Source organism: Anneissia japonica, unplaced genomic scaffold (assembly GCF_011630105.1).
Source record: "Anneissia japonica isolate Jap-2015-1 unplaced genomic scaffold, ASM1163010v1 scaffold287736_len1891122_cov214, whole genome shotgun sequence".
NCBI classification, from domain to species: domain Eukaryota; kingdom Metazoa; phylum Echinodermata; class Crinoidea; order Comatulida; family Comatulidae; genus Anneissia; species Anneissia japonica.
The window spans coordinates 740,538-759,219 of NW_022756106.1; the positions used below are offsets into that span (position 1 = coordinate 740,538).

Genomic DNA, 18,682 nt, shown 5'->3' on the forward strand with positions numbered 1-18,682 from the left:
TATATATATATATAATATGATGATAAACAAAAGCATTAGCTGGTGTGGGAGAGGTATGAGTTATGAGAACTACTTAAAACAAGACAATGTAAACTGCAGAAATGGTAATGGTTAAAGAACATCATTATAATAACCCACCACCTTCCCCTTCCTATCCTGCATCTGTGCTGTCTGCTAATACTTACCTGGATGTGGATCGATGCACGACAACCCGCATCCGTTGAAGCAGCATTTCTGGTCACCGGTGCAGTTGACATCATGTTGACATGTATTCTCACAGCTTCCAATCGAAGTGAAAGTACTTTCAGGGCAGAAACCAGCCTTCGGGTCAGGCCCTAAAAAAAATAAATACATATATAACAATTGTTTGATTGATATAGACATTTTATACATTATTTTCAATCAAGATAAGCCACATATAATCAGTGAACTTACAGCATATGGGGCAGCAGTCCCCGGGAACCAGAACTGTGTTATTGCATTCTAAGTCTGGACATCCCGTTGGTGGATCACATGTGACTGTTCCATTCAAGCAATAGCATTCCTCATCGCAATAACCATTGCTCACATCATCATCGCCTGAACAGGATTCTATTTCAGGAGTAAATTAGAAAATCATTAATTTATAGATATGATTTTATGAGATAGAATAAAAATTTAGCTGATCAATAAATGATCAATGAATTTAGTCCTGATTAGACATAAAGAAGTTGCATACAGCCAATCATGATGTCATATTCAGAATGTTTACACTTCAATAAAAAGGATGACCGTCAAATAAATTAATTTTAAGTTAAATGTTAGGCTAACTTTTACCATCTGTTTCGCAGTTCGATCCGAAATATCCGCTTTTGCAGAAGCAATTGTACGAGTCCTGATTCCGTACACACGTTCCACCATTTTCACACGGTGACGAAAAGCAAGGATCTGGTAAGAATTGAACATCACTATTTAGAACTTTTCTTAATTATCTGATTTTATTCTCATTGCTTAGTTATCACTCACAAATTGAAATTATTCGTGTCCATGCTTACCTGAGCACGCATTCAGTGTACAGTTCCAGCCATCCTCTTCGCAAATACTTGGAAAAAATATGACGATTGAAACATTAGGGAATTTGGTAATTACACTAATGAAATTGCCTTCATGCCGTGAGTGCAATAATGGTTGATTTGGGTCACTAATTATTAATAGTGCCCTCAAAACATTACAATGATTTGTTTATTATTATCAACACGCCGAAAAAACTTGATTGTTACTGTTCTACAAAATCAGCAATGAACACGTTGCTGTTACACATTTTGGTGTACAGCCTTGCGTTTGGCATACAGGGCCTTTAACATCCAAACACATTAAAACACTCCTTCTTTTCTAAAACAATTCAAGAGATTGGAACATTCTAGACCTTGCTGTTACGAATTCAAAACAGCAATAAAAAAACTAGGTTTCATGTTTTATTCTTTTATGGCCCATATAAACATTAGCAAACACGGTTTATACAAACACTCTTTCTCTCCTAAAACAATTAGAGATTTTAACATGCTCCTTGCTGTTACTAGCCTTCCATTTAACGAATTACAAACAGCAATAGCAAAAACTTAAAAATATTATAACTAGGTTTATAGTTTCATTTTTTATAGTCCATAAAACAAAATCTAAAAACCTTATAAAATGTTCGCAAAACTCAAATGGACTATTATTCTGCGTTGTCTCATGTGCAATAACATCAGTGCCTGCACGCTATACACTTATGTGAGGCCCAGTGCAGTATTTATACAAATATAGATTATTTATTTTACCTACCACGTGTTGCAGACTTGCTGAATTTGCTGACCCTGCGTGTACGGATTACTGCTACCATCATAACATACAGACTGACCAAAGGACCCTGCGTATATATCATAATGGTATTTCATAAAGATTTATTAAATGAATTATGGCCACAATGATATATTATTTTTGCGCTAATCGTTTCCGTATTTTGTTGTAGTTGTTCGTATAAATGTATAATTCATTTAGGCAATCTGCAGGTATTTTGGTTAGGCCTATTTTTGTTTCTTTGTTTTTTTCAAAGTGGTATAGCTCTAGATACGAAAACGTAAGGATGAGAGAGAAGCAGGAAATAATTAAAAACCACAACATTTTGAAACACAAAGGTTAAGGATGAGAGCGTGGCAATATATTATAATGATGTTGATGATAGTTAATTATCATTTATTATTTAATTCAGATAAACCTAACCTGTGACAGACCCTCATGCCAATGCCGTAGCCAGGATTAAACGGTGTGGGACAATATCAGGGCGAATAGCCGCCTACGGCATTGCCTCATGCCTTTGTGGGTCTCCAACGACCTGGATATTTGGTGGTATGGTTAGCCTATATAGTTTTACAATGTTAATGATTGAAACGTATGTGTTATCCATCAAAGAGTGAAATTTTAGTTACTGGAATTATCGCAAGAACTAAACTCAAATTGTTGGTATTAAAAGGCAAACTTCTTTGCTACAGCGTATATAGATAAATACAAAATTGCACAAACTTACATTCGAGCAGTCCAATCACATGCAGGCCACAAATATACCTGAGTAGACGCATTTTTTATCTATATAGAAAACACAACTGGTCAATGTTATATTTGTACATTGTACACATTTTTCTATTCTCTTGCCAGTATGTATTTCCAGCTGATTTCAGGCCTATTTATAAGACCAGTGTTGGTAAAGAAGGATATCAATTTTATGGTCTTGATTAATGAGCGTATGCCCATATCGTACACATCACAGTGCATAACAATTAAACCTACGTTTGAAAAGGGAATCGCCTTCATTCGGTAATAAAGATTGTTGCAATGTTTTATCAATTTTGAGGGGAAAAACAAACTGTCCCCATCGAAGTACAATCCTAAATTCGATTAAAATAACGATCAACTCTATTGAAAACAAGTTTACATGCATATTTTTGTTTATAAATGTTAAGTCTTACCTTTATGAAGTTCCGGAATTCAATTGATCTGAGCTAAAATTGAGTCAGTTTTTTCCTCAAAGGCCTTGGATATATGATCTTCAGATTTGGCTATTAAGTGACTCTGAAAATTAGGTCGACGGTTAAGTGGCCGTTTAATCCCTATGTTTAATAGTAATCCGAGAGTAATCTGTTTTCACATCTATAACAAACGCATTTCTTATCTACAACTAATAGTACATATTATGGTACTACCTGGTGGTATTGCATTTGCCAACAACAATGCATCGATATTTATACCTACGAAAATAAATGCATTTTACTTATTTATATAAAAGATTTATCCTAAGAAGCATGCTAACAGTTCGTTTCCAAGAAGGACCAGTCCTATTGGATTCTATGACGCAAGACATACACTGTTGGTTCAATAGGTATTTAGAAAGCCGGATGCACTGAGGTCAATAATATCCATGACGTCACATCCCACTGATAAAAGTGAAAATAAAGCTATAAAAATATGCCGTAGTGATATTAAGGAATGCATTTCCATAAGCTTGGAAGAATTTATCTGATTTCAGTTGTTTTTGGGTGCATTTCCTTATGATTATGCATAACAATTAGGCCTACGTTTGAAAAAGGGAATCGCCTCCATTCGGTGATAAAGATTGTTGAATCAATTTTAAGGATATATATATATATATATATATATATATATATATATATATATATAAGATGTGTATAAGAGTTGGTATCATTTTTAGACTGTCTTCTTATATCCCACTTAATATCCTCCGCACTCTCTACTGTAGCATTGTCCTTCCCTACTTGAGTTATTGCAATATAGTTTGGTGCGATACTTATCAATCAAACCTTACCAGTCTTTTCATTAAACAAAAAAACAGTACGCATAATAGCAGGCGCTTCACCACTAGCTCACACTGACCCGTTATTTACGTCCCTCAACTTACTCAAACTTAAAGACATAAATGTACTTCAACAATGCAATTTTCTTTATTCTTCAACTAAATCCTTATACCCCCCTTATTCCACCCAAACTCATATTACCACTCCTACCGTACTAGATCTGCACGCAGATTGCATATTCCCAAGCATAAAAAGACTTCTTTTCAGCATAATAGGCCTATTAGATTTAGCGGACCCAAACTATGGAACAATCTAACTGACCACATAAAAAAGTGAATCGAAGAAAGCTTTTCTTTAAATCTTAAGAATCACTTAATTTCTAGTTACAAAAATTAAAACCCGAATAAATCTTCGTCCTCTGTAGACGATCAATGTTGTCGTTTTTTGTCTCTTTTTTGTCCTTTTCTTCTTGTAACCCGTTTTTTGTTTTTTATTTTGTTTGTCTTCTGTTCCTGTTATTGTTTTAATCTTAATTATTATTAGTATTATTATAACTTGTTGAATTTTTACTCGTTTTCGGGCTTGTCTCACACAAGCATTTGCTTTTTTGGCTATGCCCCCTTTAACTATTTTTTATTCTCATCCTTTAAATTGTTTATATTGTTCTTATGGTTTGAGGAAATAAATGTTTATTTGAATTTAATTGAATAATGTGGGCTTCTTTCGAACTAGTTACATTCAGACTGACGTTATCTTTGATTATTATGATAGCGTGTCAGTATTTATTGTTCTATCATGCCGCATTTAAATATATATATATATATATATATATATACATATATATATTTATATATACCTTTGATTTGTATAGACCTATATATCCTTTGATTTATTATTTTAAAATAAGCAAACACAATTACTGTTGATTACAGTAATTGATGAATAGATGAAATAAAATGAAATATGCAAGAGGAGAAGTTTTTGCTAATTTTTATTTCTTACTTTATATGTCAGTTAACCGTTTGGAACGTGAAATATATATTGAAATTTCAGCTAATATAATTAACATATACTATAGACAAAATATTACAGATATGGATATGGCGTTGAGCTTTTTATTAAAAATTAAATTATTTAGTTAACAACATATTCATCTATAAAATGAGACTTATCAACCGTCCATAATAATAATTTAAAATGTACAAAGCGATAAACAGCGCCAAACCATGACAAACAAGTATCATAAAAACGTTTATATGTTTTCTTGGAAAATTAAGTGAAGAGTTAATATATCATTAGCTGTGACCTTTCAACTTCTGCTAAGCCCCGCCCCTTTGACATTCTTGCTAAGGTCCCACAAAACAAATAGCGTAAATGTATGTAAACACTTGTGTTTGTGTGGGACCAAACGTGTTTTTGTTGAACGCACGCGTCTTCCTGGCACTGTTCTGATTGGCCAGTTGTTAAGTTTGATTGACACTTCGGAAAAAACTGTAGGCGTAGCCAAAATTGGACTAAGAATAAAGCAATAAGACAATTCATAATTCGCATGCGCATCGACATAAAATGCTGTGTCTGTTGCGCATGCGCATCGACATAAAATGCTGTGTCTGTTGTGTGTTTGTCTGTTTATGTCGATTCGCCTTGCAGGACATGCGCAGTTAGAACTACGAATTGTCTTATTTAGTTTTTAATAATTTACAGATTTTTACAACTATAAATTCTTAAATTGATACTAAACAACTTAAGGACTGCAAATAATAGGAACACCGACGTTATTTATATATCTGTTGATGAGGAAAATATTTTTTATACAAAGCAAGCAAATATCATATTCATTTTTCAAGTCGTTTCATTATTACATGTTATATCATCCTTCTGCACAGTTGTTTTTGATGCATTCATCGTGTTTTAATTTGTGAATGAATGGACAGTTCGATCAACCTTCTGCTTTTTGCCTCTTGATACCCACTGTTAGAAAAAAAGGACAGTGATTAAAAATCATCATTATGAAACATAAGGTTAATGTGAATAGCCATAATTTAGAGTGATAAAGGTTTGAATAACGCAGAGCCGAATAGGCCTAGATGTTGTTTATTATCACACAACCTGCAGAAAATAGAAACCATTATATTGCAGACAATTAATGACAAAGGCACTTTTTCTAGTTTTTATTTTCATTTCAACTTATTGGAACACATGGCAATAATTCTATTTTGATGCTTGATATAGGCTAGGCCTACTCACCATGTACCATGTTCCCACGAGAAATAGTGCGATGAGGAATAGTGCCACAAACAACATGATTGTGACATTGTGAACGATGTGGTACCAATTCTCCCTCCAGTCTTTTTCATAATCCAAAGTACCAGCAACGGATGTCAGTGTATTATCTCCGTACATAAACTCATATCGTCCAGCATCGACCTATTCGATCCAAAAAAATACAGGTAATATACATTTTTGGCAAAATGACATGTTTGGCAGTTTGCACGATTTTCTTAATACTTTCCATGACACCCATTAACTTACGGTACCTCTTTTAGTGTCGGATCCAGGAATTTGAAATAGAGGTGCCCCAGGGAGGGGCTTCTAGGGGGCCGGAAGTGCACTTTACTTTTCAAGTATTACATGTTTTTTATTATACAAAACTCCCTATGCTTTTTTGTCACCAGGCAATAGACCAAATTTGGTGAATCTTTCTGAGGCAAAGACAGATTTTTATTTCCTCATCCCCCACTCACTTCCTTAATATTCATTTTGCATGATTGGCAGATCACCTCCCAAAAAAAAAATAATAAAAAAAAAAAACTCCCAAAAACCAAAAAAGTTTTACCTTCGCTATCATATTATCTTTTGCTTTGGTATCTCCATCGTTGAAATAGTCAATTACCAATGTAAGTGACACTATCAGATCATCACTCCCTTCCATTTCAACCTATAAAGAAATCATTAATTTGTAACTGATTATGCGTCATTTGTTAAAGTTGCATGGTATATATGAATTTAATGTTAATAACAATAATGGGGGTTGTCAAAATAAGATGATATGAGGTATTGTTAATACTTGAGTGTAATGATTTTGTTTTAAAATGTTCAGTGGGGGCAGTGACTGGTGGCGCGGACGTCCACTCGCACCCCCGAATTAATATTTCAAACCTTTATTTTGTCAAAATCCGCTTCACTTGAAAAATCGTATTTCATTTTAAGATCGTCAGACAAAGACCTGAAATAAATTCAAATGTTAAACTTATATAGACATAATATTAATTGTAATATACATTAAATGATGCTATAAATAAATTTCGTGATATTGATTTATAAATAGTACTTTATTGAACTTTATTTGTGAAAAGAACTTACATTTTAAAATCGTCCTCCATGATAATTCCACTAACATCATTACCCTGTGTGTTTAACCGAAATGATATTTCGGTGTTGACATAGCCTTTCGCCCTGTAAAATATATTGTTTACGATTTGATTTCAGATATTCATTGCACATATTTAAAGAAAGAAAACAAAATAAAAATACGACTGGCTGCATAAGCCTACTAATTGGAATTAACCAAAAAATGTAGTGTAACTTATTTTCCGCTTTTTGTAAATTTGCGACTCAACAGTAGAGTCTGTTACAAATGACATATTCTAAATTACAAATTGCAAATTATAATATCATTATTATTCATATTATTAATTATAATATCATTATTATTTATATTATTAATAATAAATTATATAAATCATGAGGTATTGAATTTATTAACAATAATTATACTAACACTAGTAATCGTCATTATTATTTATGTTAATATAATAATATTATGATATAATTATTAATAATATTGTTTAAAAGTATTATGCTATAGCAACATACGCCTACTGGTAATAAGAATAAATGAAAATACTTACGTAATTTCTGTTGTACAATAATATCAGTGAAGACGGTATTATGGAGTTTGACCAATATGAAAAGAAACAAAAAAAAAGAACATCGCTATTAAATTTGTTTAAATTGAAATATCAAATAGGCCTATATCAATTCCGGCCATGTAAGGTGGGGGAGAATGTTTAAGCAAAAAATAGGCCCATTATGTACCGTGAAGGACACGGTTTAAACAACAATATTGTGTGTGATAGGAGGGGTGAGAAATATTCGAAAGGTCAACACACGGGTTACCTTGAGAGTCATCCAAAACAAAAAAGACCTATTCTACCTGGCCATCCTATCAATATGACACAGCCTATTGTAAGATGTTTGAGGGGTGAAGAATTTCTGTTGGTCAGTACCGCTGAGGCTAAGGGAAAAGGACAAAATACCCCTTATATAAGACCAGGCTTAAACATACAAAGTACGCCTACCATTAATTTACTACAACCCATGCAGTTGTATAACCTCACTTAAAACCGGATCATAATTTTATTACTCATCCCTTAGCCTGCTGTTAAACGATGAATTCTAATAAACTCAACTTTGTGATTCATTCTTGCCACTCCCACCAAAATGATATAACATTAAGTTCCTTACCTGTAATAAAGAGGAAAAGATATACGACGAAAGACACTTTAATTGTTGTGGAGACCATGTTGAAAGCCAGTCCCACTCTATTTATAGGGCCTACTGTTTTACTCGATCAATACACAGTGTCAAAATAAGAAACGACGGCTTAATAACAGCCCAAAGGATCGAAGGGAACTACCTTGAAAGGAGTGCGAAAGTTGTATATACGTAATCTTTATTGCAATCTCATTTACATTGGGCTTGGATAAAATACAATGTGTATCAAAAAGGTGTAGCAATGATTCAAAGAAGGTGCGCTTCAGTGGAGCATTTGAATGGAATTAACCTGTTTGAGTGATTTCAATGAATACGGTAGTGCTCTTTAGCAACGTCACTTCGTCATTTTTATGTAGACTTATGTAAAATCAATGGATTCCTTTTTGTTGTTTCTGTTTATGTTGTGACTTGGCTGGAATTGTACAGTATTTTGTAGTTAATCACACGGGGTAAAGATTGCCAATAGCGACTATCACGAATGTCTTCGTTAACTGGCAAAATGATTTTGGTAATGATAAAGGATGGTGTGGTAGTGGTTCTGTTGATGATGTTGATTTTCCTGATGACGGTGAGGATGATGAAAAAGAAGTGCCACTTCCACCCATATAGTGCCACATCCATTTCATACATCACCTGAGGAGACACATTTTTTATACATTGTTTACCGAACCTGCCACCCTCCAATAATGATGATTTCGTATAAATATAAAATTTTATTTTGGCCAATTAGCGCACCCGCCACCACAACAAAAATGGAAATTTCAGAAAAAAATAAAAGTTTTTCTATATTTTTTATTACGTCTGCCGCTGCCTTGAAATCTCCAAAAATAAGATATGTCACATATAGCTCTTCCTAGTTTAAAATTTGACCATGATCATGACCATTGACCATTAAAAATTTTAAACATTTGACCATGAACCCATTACTACACTGTTTACATTCACCAATAAAATTTTACTTTTATTTTCTCCGTTTGGGTATTTAAAAAAAACTATTTGTTTAAAATTAAGAAAGCTTTTTAAAAAAAATAGGTTCGCGAAACAAGGTAAAAGGTCTCACACAACTTAAGTTGACCGAAGTCATTTGGATCCTCCGTATGTCCCTCCTTGTGGCTGTTGTGATTAATTAAAATTATTAAATGACATTCAATTGGGAAGTTTTGGAAAAATCTAATTAAAGTTTGATTCCAATTTCTGAATTAATTCAAAATTTACATGGACGGCCACCAAAATTATTATTATTTACTGTGACATTAAATAACAATCAATGAAAGAGTACAAAATGTTAAGTAAATATTGTCAAATTACCGTTTATTTCATCTGTTAAGACATTTACGTAGCGCCTAAGTGACAGGTTTCCTGTCCCTTTAATATAGGCTTTTTGGTAATTAACTCCAGTCATTATAGTCAACACTCATCAGAGAACAACTTCCACCACCTTCTCACCTCCATTGAACTAAGTAAACGTACTAAATTTAGTTGTGGGTGGACACCTTATTGCTTTTAAAATATAATAAAAAATAATAATATTGTTTACTGAATTGTCAACAGCTTAAAACCGAAAGGTCCACTGATTAATCTCTGATACGATAGTAAAATACATACTCCAAGTATCGAAATGCACGCCATCGTGTCGAGATGCAATATTTCGACATTAATTATGTCATCATTAGGAATCGACAACAGCTTCATTTTGAATGGTTTCGTCAGTGACATCGCAATAATATTTTGATACATCACACTTGCACTGTGTGTGGGCCGCCACTGAACCAATCTTAAAAATGATGTCATGTATATATCATTGCTGAAAATATGGCTGTTGTGATTAATTAAATTATTAAATGACATTCAATTGGGAAGGTTTGGAAAAATCTAATTAAAGTTTGATTCCAATTTCTGAATTAATTCAAAATTTACATGGACGGCCACCAAAATTATTATTATTTACTGTGACATTAAATAACAATCAATGAAAGAGTATAAAATGTTAAGTAAATATTGTCAAATTACCGTTTATTTCATCTGTTAAGACATTTACGTAGCGCCTAAGTGACAGGTTTCCCGTCCCTTTAATATAGGCTTTTTGGTAATTAACTCCAGTCATTATAGTCAACACTCATCCGAGAACAACTTCCACCACCTTCTCAACTCCATTGAACTAAGTAAACGTACCGTACTAAATTTAGTTGTGGGTGGACACCTTATTGCTTTAAAATATAATCGGAAAGGGTATTTAAAAATGAATGATTGATTTGGATTATTAAATTTAAACCCAAAGTTGTGGGCTTATAAAAGGGCAACACTATTTCTGAAATTGTCACTTGTAATAAAACTTTACATATTACAATGCTTAGAAAAATGTCTTATAAATAATTTGAATTACGTTATTTGGTAGTTCGCAATATGGACGCTAATTATACAAAGAGTATATAAAGATACATGAAAAGATAAACTCTAAAATAAAGATACATGAAAAGATAAACTCTAAACTATTTTTGTGTAATGCTACATGTCGACCTGATTTCTAATAGGGCCTACAAGTGTTCTAGTTTATATGCTCCGTTGATATAGTTTTGTCCAACGATGGCGTCAGCGGGGGAGAAAGGAAGAAAGGCAAGTGTTCCTCGCCCCTCCCGTCGGGAGAACAACACCGGCGGAAAATCTATGTAATTGTTACGGAATGTAAGACTCTAAAATTTATTAAAATAAGCCTCTTAATCTTAAATTATCAGAGTTTACGAGGGCTTCCCACCCCCTCTGAGGGGTTCTGGGCTGCCCCACCCCCCGGCCACGCCACTTTCGTCTGGGAAATCGGCACCCATCGGATACATCGACCCTCTCAGTGCCATTACTGGATTACAGTATTAAGCACCTGATCATATCGGCCTATAATGTTTTTTGTATATTATAGGCCCTATATACATATTATATTGTCATAGTGATAAAAATACTTCCTTAATTATTCGAATAATATTATATATATTTATATTCAAGGCACTTCGCAGCAGCAGGTTCATTTTAATGCAAGCCTAATATTTGTTCTTTTCTAAGATATTTTATCATTAACCAGGTAGTACAAACGCTTTTAGTATATGAATAATAAGTTTTTTTCTTATTGCTATCAACTTAAATTTAGAATATGCAACAGTGTCTGAACTAAAGTATCACAAAGGCCTAATCGGGGGCCTAATAATGTACATTAGTTTATGGTGTTTTGTCTATGTTAATTCTGTTGAGACTGGAAACGATTTGCGTTTGACTTTTCTTGCCATGAAATTTAAATACGTATACCACGTCCAAATAATATTGTTTACTGAATTGTCAACAGCTTAAAACCGAAGGTCCACTGATTAATCTCAGATACGATAGTATAATACAGTATAGTACATACTCCAAGTATCGAAATGCACGCCATCGTGTCGAGATTCAATATTTCGACATTAATTATGTCATCATCAGGAATCGACAACAGCTTCATTTTGAATGGTTTCGTCAGTGACATCGCAATAATATTTTGATACATCACACTTGCACTGTGTGTGGATGAACAAAATATTAATAATAATAACTAATAATATATGAATCAAATTCATAATTTTTTTTTGCTGTACATATATATATATATATATATATATATATATATATACATGTATATATATATATATATGTTTTTTTTGTTTTTTTTTTATAAAACCCAGTGTTTAATTCAACAGTATACTTCTACAGATATAAACGCCATCCGTGTTTTTATGGTTTTCCCTCTATAAATCGCAACGTTTACGACAGTGTATGCGCGCCATACACAACATTGACATGCGCGCTTTGCATCACCGTAAACTGAGTACAGGTACTATAAAAATTCGTGTGAATGTTTTGCTGGCACTGAATACTCTGAGTAAACCAGTTTTGCGAAAACTGAATTTTCATTCTCAAAACCTTTATTGTCTGTTCCGGAGTTTTTCCCATCAGCTTGAGAATTTTCTTCCTGGAAGTAAAAAAATTATAATATAATAATTCATTCGATAAATAGGTATTCATTGGCATAGCTCTACTCCAAAAATGTATATATTTAGAAAAAAACAAAAACAAAAAAAACAATTCATATTTAAACATTGCTGCCATTGTGGTATTTTGTAAGTTCCGTTACATGAATAAGCCTATTTGTCACAAAAACTATTTCACTTTGGATAATGATTGAGTATCATGTAGATTGTTGTTGTATTCGAATTGTCTTTTGTTGCGTATTGATCGGAAAACATAATGAATATAGGCATATTGTTATTCTATTTCGCATTCCGATAGCATACGGTAATTATTATGAAGTTTTAAAAATCGCAATGTGAGACGGATGATACCAACTGCAAATTTGCTAACTTTTCAAGGTGAAGTCAAGTTCGGTTTGATTTTAAAATGATGAAGATCATCTCACCTTTAATGTTTTCATTTCTATTTTTTCATCGTTTGATGTGATTTCTCCGTTTGAATGCACCTTTCCATTCATTCCGGCAGCATCGGATTCATTTGCTTTGAGGGTACCCCCATCGTCTGGCGCTACTTCTTCCAGGTACGGATTATCAACATTTGGCATTGCTCTGCTTGTACGTGGTGTTTCATTTAAAATGTATCGTCCTTCTGTAGCAGGACGCCGCTTGCCCCACCGACACTGCAAAAGAAATTTGATAAAGGGGTGTACAACGAGAAGAATTATCACACAATTTCGTATCTAGGTATGCGCGTGGCCCCTTCCAATCAAAAAGCTCGTGCCCTTATTCGCTCCCATTAAAAATGTCCGAACCAAAAAATCCCCCTGAAGTAGTTAAAAATCATCTCATATAGGCCTATCACCTTATTTCGCGACCTAGTGCCCCTCACTTTGAGCCCCCAACTCCACCTTCGCGCCCCCACATCATCCCCACCCCATAAGACTCCCAGAATCCCAGATACGCCACTGTTATCACATCTAATATAACATGCCCTATGCGTATGTTATATACTGAGACAATAGGCATTTTTCTTTCTTACAATAAACAAGTATGTTTTAAGCCATAAGGCTGCCTACTTACTGTAAAATGAACAGCAACTGCAAATATTGAAATGCTAACAATTGCCACAATGGCGGCGTATAAAATTTGATGACCGATTTCATACCAGGTCTCCTTCCAAGATTCTTTTGTAATAAGACTTCCATTTTTACTTTTGAAAGATATACTATTATATGAGAAAACATATTCTCCAATACGAATCTAAGAGAGAAAGAAAATGAAATGTGGGATATTATATGGTTTAGAGTAACTTTAAATGAAGTGTAGACATAATAATATAGCTTAAAATAAAGGCTCCGTTCACACCTATCAAGTTGTATGTAAATTTACCAGTGATTTGCTCATATATGGGAATGATGATATTGTATCACTTCATGTATACATACAAACTTCATGGCATGAACATAACTTCCAATAAAGATACAAATAAATACGTACATACTCGACTCATATCAACCAAGACTTTAATTAATAGGCATACTGTTTACGTAAATATCATATATCTTTTGATTATTGCTGTTATTTCTACAAAATGTGTTGAATGGGGAAAAACTGTCGAGATAAAACATTGTTTAAATATTTTTTTTTTCCCCGTTGGTTTCTCAAAGCTGCTTCACTCACAAATAAATATATTGCTGGTCACAGATTGAATGTCAACGCGCATGTTCAGTTGGTACATATTTATCTATAAAATATGTCATGTTTACATTTGTTGACGAAATTTCGGTATCTTTCAAAGTAGCGTCAAATTGAATAGCAAAGTGTGAACTATAGGAAAGAAAGATCAATTACTGAATTGTGTGTTTTCAATTATGAATCGATTGTCGTTACGGTTTTACGAGTTTAGATTGTTAGTGGTGGGACACTATTGATTTTTCGAAAAATAACTGAACAGTTAATAAATTATACAGCATCGGGGAATAATAGGCCTATGATTTCATGTCAGATACCGTATACTGTAAAGGATATTTGTATTTTGATAGGTTGGTTGAGTTAAAAACACTCATCACATGGGTTAAGGTCAACCACATGCGCTCTAAACAGTCATGCGCGTATAGCTACGCACTTCATCACTGCCAATCACAAGGACCCAAGGTGGAGAGATCATGGGATGTTTATGTTTAATGAGGATGATTGAAATGGAGTTAACGGAATCGCGAAGTAAACTCAATTACATTGGATGAGTTCACAGTTGAATACGATTTGCTGTGCATACAGTTCTACTTTAACTTTATATTTCAATCAGTCACAGCAAGTGACTTGTCCTTTAGTCAGCGTTTATTTTGCAAATTAAATGCAAAGCATAGCAAGCAATACACTAAAGTTAAAACATTGCAAGTAAATTAATATATCAATGCAACATTTTCTGCTATTTCTGGCCCATTTGAGACTGTAGTGGAGGTCAAGCATCGTAACCACCAAGCTACAGCCCCTCCTCAGCTATAAAATTGAACGTAAAACATTGAAATGATCAACACGAAATATTCACTTACAACGTTTGTCATAGTATCTCTGACAGCTAAAGAATATGTGCTATCTAAGTCAGTAACAAGTTTATAAGAAACATCCACGTTCTCCCACGTAGACCTCGGTGAAGTCTGAAACAATAAAAACACATAATTTTATTCGTTTTATTGCCCGATAATAATTATTATTAGTTTGTATTATTTGTATAGTAACCACCACGAAGGCGAGTTAGCCCAGCGAAAAAGAATTGGGATAAAGAGAGAGTGTTGGAGACTGCAGGCAAAGATGGTCTCTAACGGACCCATCCACTAAGCTCGCCCATTGAATTATTGCAACTGTCCCAAAAAACGACAGTGTAAACACGTGCGTCTGTTTGACACGTGTGTTTTTGAGACACGCGCGTATTCTTAACCCTGTTCTGATTGGTTAGTTGCTAAGTTTGAACACTCCGAAAAGGTCAATTACACATCCTTTAGATGTGACGTTAAGTCTGTGTGTATAACAGTACATGTGTATAGAAAATAAATCGGTACACTATTTTCCATTGAACTTACTTCAATTTCCTCTATAGATGCGTTGAACGTCGTCTTTATATGCCGACCAAGTGATCTAAAAACATCATAATCATTCAATTTTAGTTTTGTATTAGATAATATTTTAAGCACACAACAGTAAAAAGTTATAAGTACAATAAGAATTAAAGATATATTATTTTTATCAAAACAAAAAGCAAAATAATGAACACTATATTTATTATGTTTATAGGCATAGAGTCTTGTAAGGTCAGGGTTCCAATCCAATATTAAAACATATAGTCAGCGTGATGACGGTAGCTGTAAGGCCGAATTTTATCCTTTAATTTGATCACACTCTTCATTGTTTCTTTTAATCCAACATTTTATATTTCGTATCTAATGCACATGACTGTTCATCGTTGTGATGATTCACCCTGTTATTAGTGACAGCCTTTCATAATAATCTCATACACACTCTTAAATTGTCCCATATATCGTTGTTTTTTAAACTAATTCTTCAATGATGACGACAAAAAATGCAACGCATTATAATTGTAAAATACAGCTTTGTATATCGGAATTTTCTTTCATAAACAAGAATGAACGCCTATCATTAGAAACAGGAAGTTAGCGTACCGTATCCACTCTTAATACGAAATAAAAATCAAAGCTTATTGCAATAGACCGGTATGGGGGTACTACAAAATACAGTATATACATTTATAACTTTATTTTTTTTTAAATTAAAAGTGGGACGATCCCACGAAAAAGAAAAAAAAACCCCATTTTTGTTTTAATTCTTTAATCTGAAATGCTCACAGGCCCGTATTCAGGAGTTCCGCAATCCATAGGCTGATGGTATATTGAGTGAATATAGTCTGGTGTTGCCCAAAAACTACGTTTACAATTAAGTCTATTTTGTCAGACTTGGTATTGAACTTAATGCACTAAAAACGTACATTTTTCCCCTTTTGCGTCCCCCTAGCCCCAGCCTAGTTGCTCGCTTCAGTCACAAATAACGCACCCCGCGAATTCTGAAAGCTTCGCTAAATTGCTCCGAGTTCAGCTTTCCCCCTGCGCTTTCGTTTCGACCCCCCTCCCCCCTTAAGATTTTTCACCGTACGCCCTGCATCTAAATTGTTCAATGTAAGCAGAGAAGCCTTCAGTCAGACAAAAATACGCATGGCAAGCAGGCATGGTTACTATGGATACATCTCACTTTTTAAATAATATTTGACATTAAAATGCACATTCATGCAATAGGCCCAAATATAAAATCCACAAAAAATTATTTAAACAATGGTCTGAATGTGAATTGACTGCTTACGATTGAAAATCTGCCGCATCCTCGACTGCCTTGACAGTGCCGACGATGCTCTGAACAAGAACAAAACTAAATGATGTTTTTACTTTCTTGTACCTGTAAAAATAATAATCATATTAATGATGATAATGGTAATAACAATAATAATAATGGAAATAATTATGAGCATTGCTTATAATAATACTAATATAGGCCTAATATCGAATTTCATTTATGTTAAGTCAAGAAAATAAGAGTTATTCGATATTAATTATAATACACGTGAAGCTGGATAAAATTATTTGATCATCAGGGCTCTACAGTCATAAAAAATACAATAGTGACAGTCATACAAGAAGTTTATTTGATGTATTATCGAAATTGTTTAAATATATATCAGTTGAATGAAATAATATAGGCCTATCACTTCATCTTTGTAAAAAGAGTACTTTTTACAGTCAAGACGACTAAACGATAATATAACTCAATGCCCTAAGCAATGATAATGTTGATAATGATAATGATGATTGTTTATAATGATCATGAGAAAGATCATGAAAGTAATGATGACAATGATGATGATGAGGAGAAGGAGGATCAAGAAGACGATGATGTCAATGGTCATGATGATGCCGATCATAATGATGATGATTTGTTAGGAATTTATATTGACAACGTGTCCTTTTTTTAAACGTTATTAATTTAGTAAATTATAGGCCTACTTACGTTTGTTGTGCTGATACTAGTGTCGAGCAACAAATATGAAATTAAAGAAATACATAAAGTAAATTATTAGTAATATTTGTATGATTAATATTATATTATGATGATAATATAATAATAAAACTAAAATAAATATAGACCATTCATATGTCAATACTATAGACAATAATAATAATAATAATAATAATAATAATAATAATAATAATAATAATAATAATTATTATTATTATTATTATTATTATTATTATTATTATTATTATACTAAATAGGATAATAATTACGGGCGTGTTGGAAGGGGTGTACTATTTCTGTTAGTCATAATACAACAGTAATACAGTCATATATTTCAAATCACTAACGTTATTGAGGTTGTGTCACACACATTCGTTTCGTTTCATTTATTTTTTTTTTAATTCATGGTCTAAGTGATCAGTTGCAGTTCATGTACTATACCTGAATCAGAGACTGCTTGTAGTTATATTTGAAACTAGTAGGCCTATATAGAAATGAGTGAATGGATTGACATAGGCATATAAAGAACGAAGAATGCAACGAATTTGTTACCTCCAGTCATTTATTACCTCTAGGAATACATTATAACTGTACAACACAATCACTATTTTGGGCCTACACATTAAATATACATTTTTTAAATTGAATTCAATCGCCCACACCTCTGTGGTTTTCTTTCAAACAAAATCTGATTGAATAGTAGTCATGCGTGGAGAAAAGAATAATAAGAAATATACAGAAGGGGTTAGTCCTACATGATGACGCATGGAAAACAGGACTTGTTTAAAAGAAGCATACCGTTAACGACTTCAGTCAATATTTAATACCGGTATTTGTTGTACAATAGCCTTATTGTATAGGTGTAGAAAGCCATGTTAGGAAAATATTTCATTCAAATTAGTAAATTATAACTCAAACTCAAATTAAATCGGCTTTCCACAAGCTGTGCTTCCGCAATCGTTTTTGTTTTTGTTTTGTTTTTAAATATTTGGGGAAAAAAGGAAAGCTATTAATTTTTGTTATGCTCTACCATCGACTGGATATATAAGATTTGATACAATTTCGATAAGTCAAGAGACAGTATAATGTACAATATTGATAAACAGATGAAAGTCTACCGTATTAGTGCACATGCATATTAAATCACAAACATTGATAAAATTAGTTGTACACCTACTATAATACTACAGTATAATGCAGTTTCTAATTAATGGACTAATTATCCATAGTGTAACC

At 33.2% G+C, this 18,682-nt stretch overlaps 3 protein-coding genes across 4 annotated transcripts in view; all 3 read right to left on the reverse strand.

Moving 5' to 3' along the window:
* Nucleotides 1–174: 174 nt before the first annotated feature.
* LOC117123970 (fibropellin-1-like) lies at nt 175–3,370 on the reverse strand. Its single transcript, XM_033270070.1, has 7 exons — nt 2,985–3,370; nt 2,546–2,604; nt 1,804–1,888; nt 1,035–1,081; nt 817–927; nt 436–591; nt 175–335 (listed from the first exon to the last, which is right to left on the reverse strand). Exons 2-7 carry the CDS (start codon nt 2,595–2,597, stop codon nt 175–177), a joined length of 612 nt encoding a protein of 203 aa, XP_033125961.1. The 5' UTR covers nt 2,598–2,604; nt 2,985–3,370.
* Nucleotides 3,371–4,801: 1,431 nt separating this feature from the next.
* Nucleotides 4,802–8,623, reverse strand: LOC117123912. The gene is made up of 7 exons (XM_033269981.1): nt 8,355–8,623; nt 7,739–7,745; nt 7,191–7,283; nt 6,987–7,053; nt 6,664–6,765; nt 6,075–6,254; nt 4,802–5,798 (listed from the first exon to the last, which is right to left on the reverse strand). Exons 1-7 carry the CDS (start codon nt 8,410–8,412, stop codon nt 5,739–5,741), a joined length of 567 nt encoding a protein of 188 aa, XP_033125872.1. The 5' UTR covers nt 8,413–8,623; the 3' UTR covers nt 4,802–5,738.
* A 1,046-nt stretch (nt 8,624–9,669) lies between these two features.
* LOC117123946 overlaps nt 9,670–18,682 on the reverse strand; it is a 10,036-nt gene continuing 1,023 nt past the window's right edge. Inside the window, exons 2-9 of one of the 2 annotated variants that reach the window (XR_004447908.1) lie at nt 17,438–17,453; nt 16,736–16,828; nt 15,448–15,502; nt 14,920–15,024; nt 13,448–13,627; nt 12,814–13,047; nt 10,585–12,369; nt 9,670–9,877 (exon numbers count right to left, since the gene is read on the reverse strand). Coding sequence is in view for 1 of the 2 variants with exons in the window: in XM_033270042.1 (XP_033125933.1) it covers nt 12,235–12,369; nt 12,814–13,047; nt 13,448–13,627; nt 14,920–15,024; nt 15,448–15,502; nt 16,736–16,828; nt 17,438–17,453 (818 nt within the window). In the remaining variant the exon portion in view is untranslated. Of the gene's footprint in view, nt 9,878–10,376; nt 12,370–12,813; nt 13,048–13,447; nt 13,628–14,919; nt 15,025–15,447; nt 15,503–16,735; nt 16,829–17,437; nt 17,454–18,682 lie in introns of those variants that run through there. The other variant, XM_033270042.1, reaches the window with a different exon arrangement.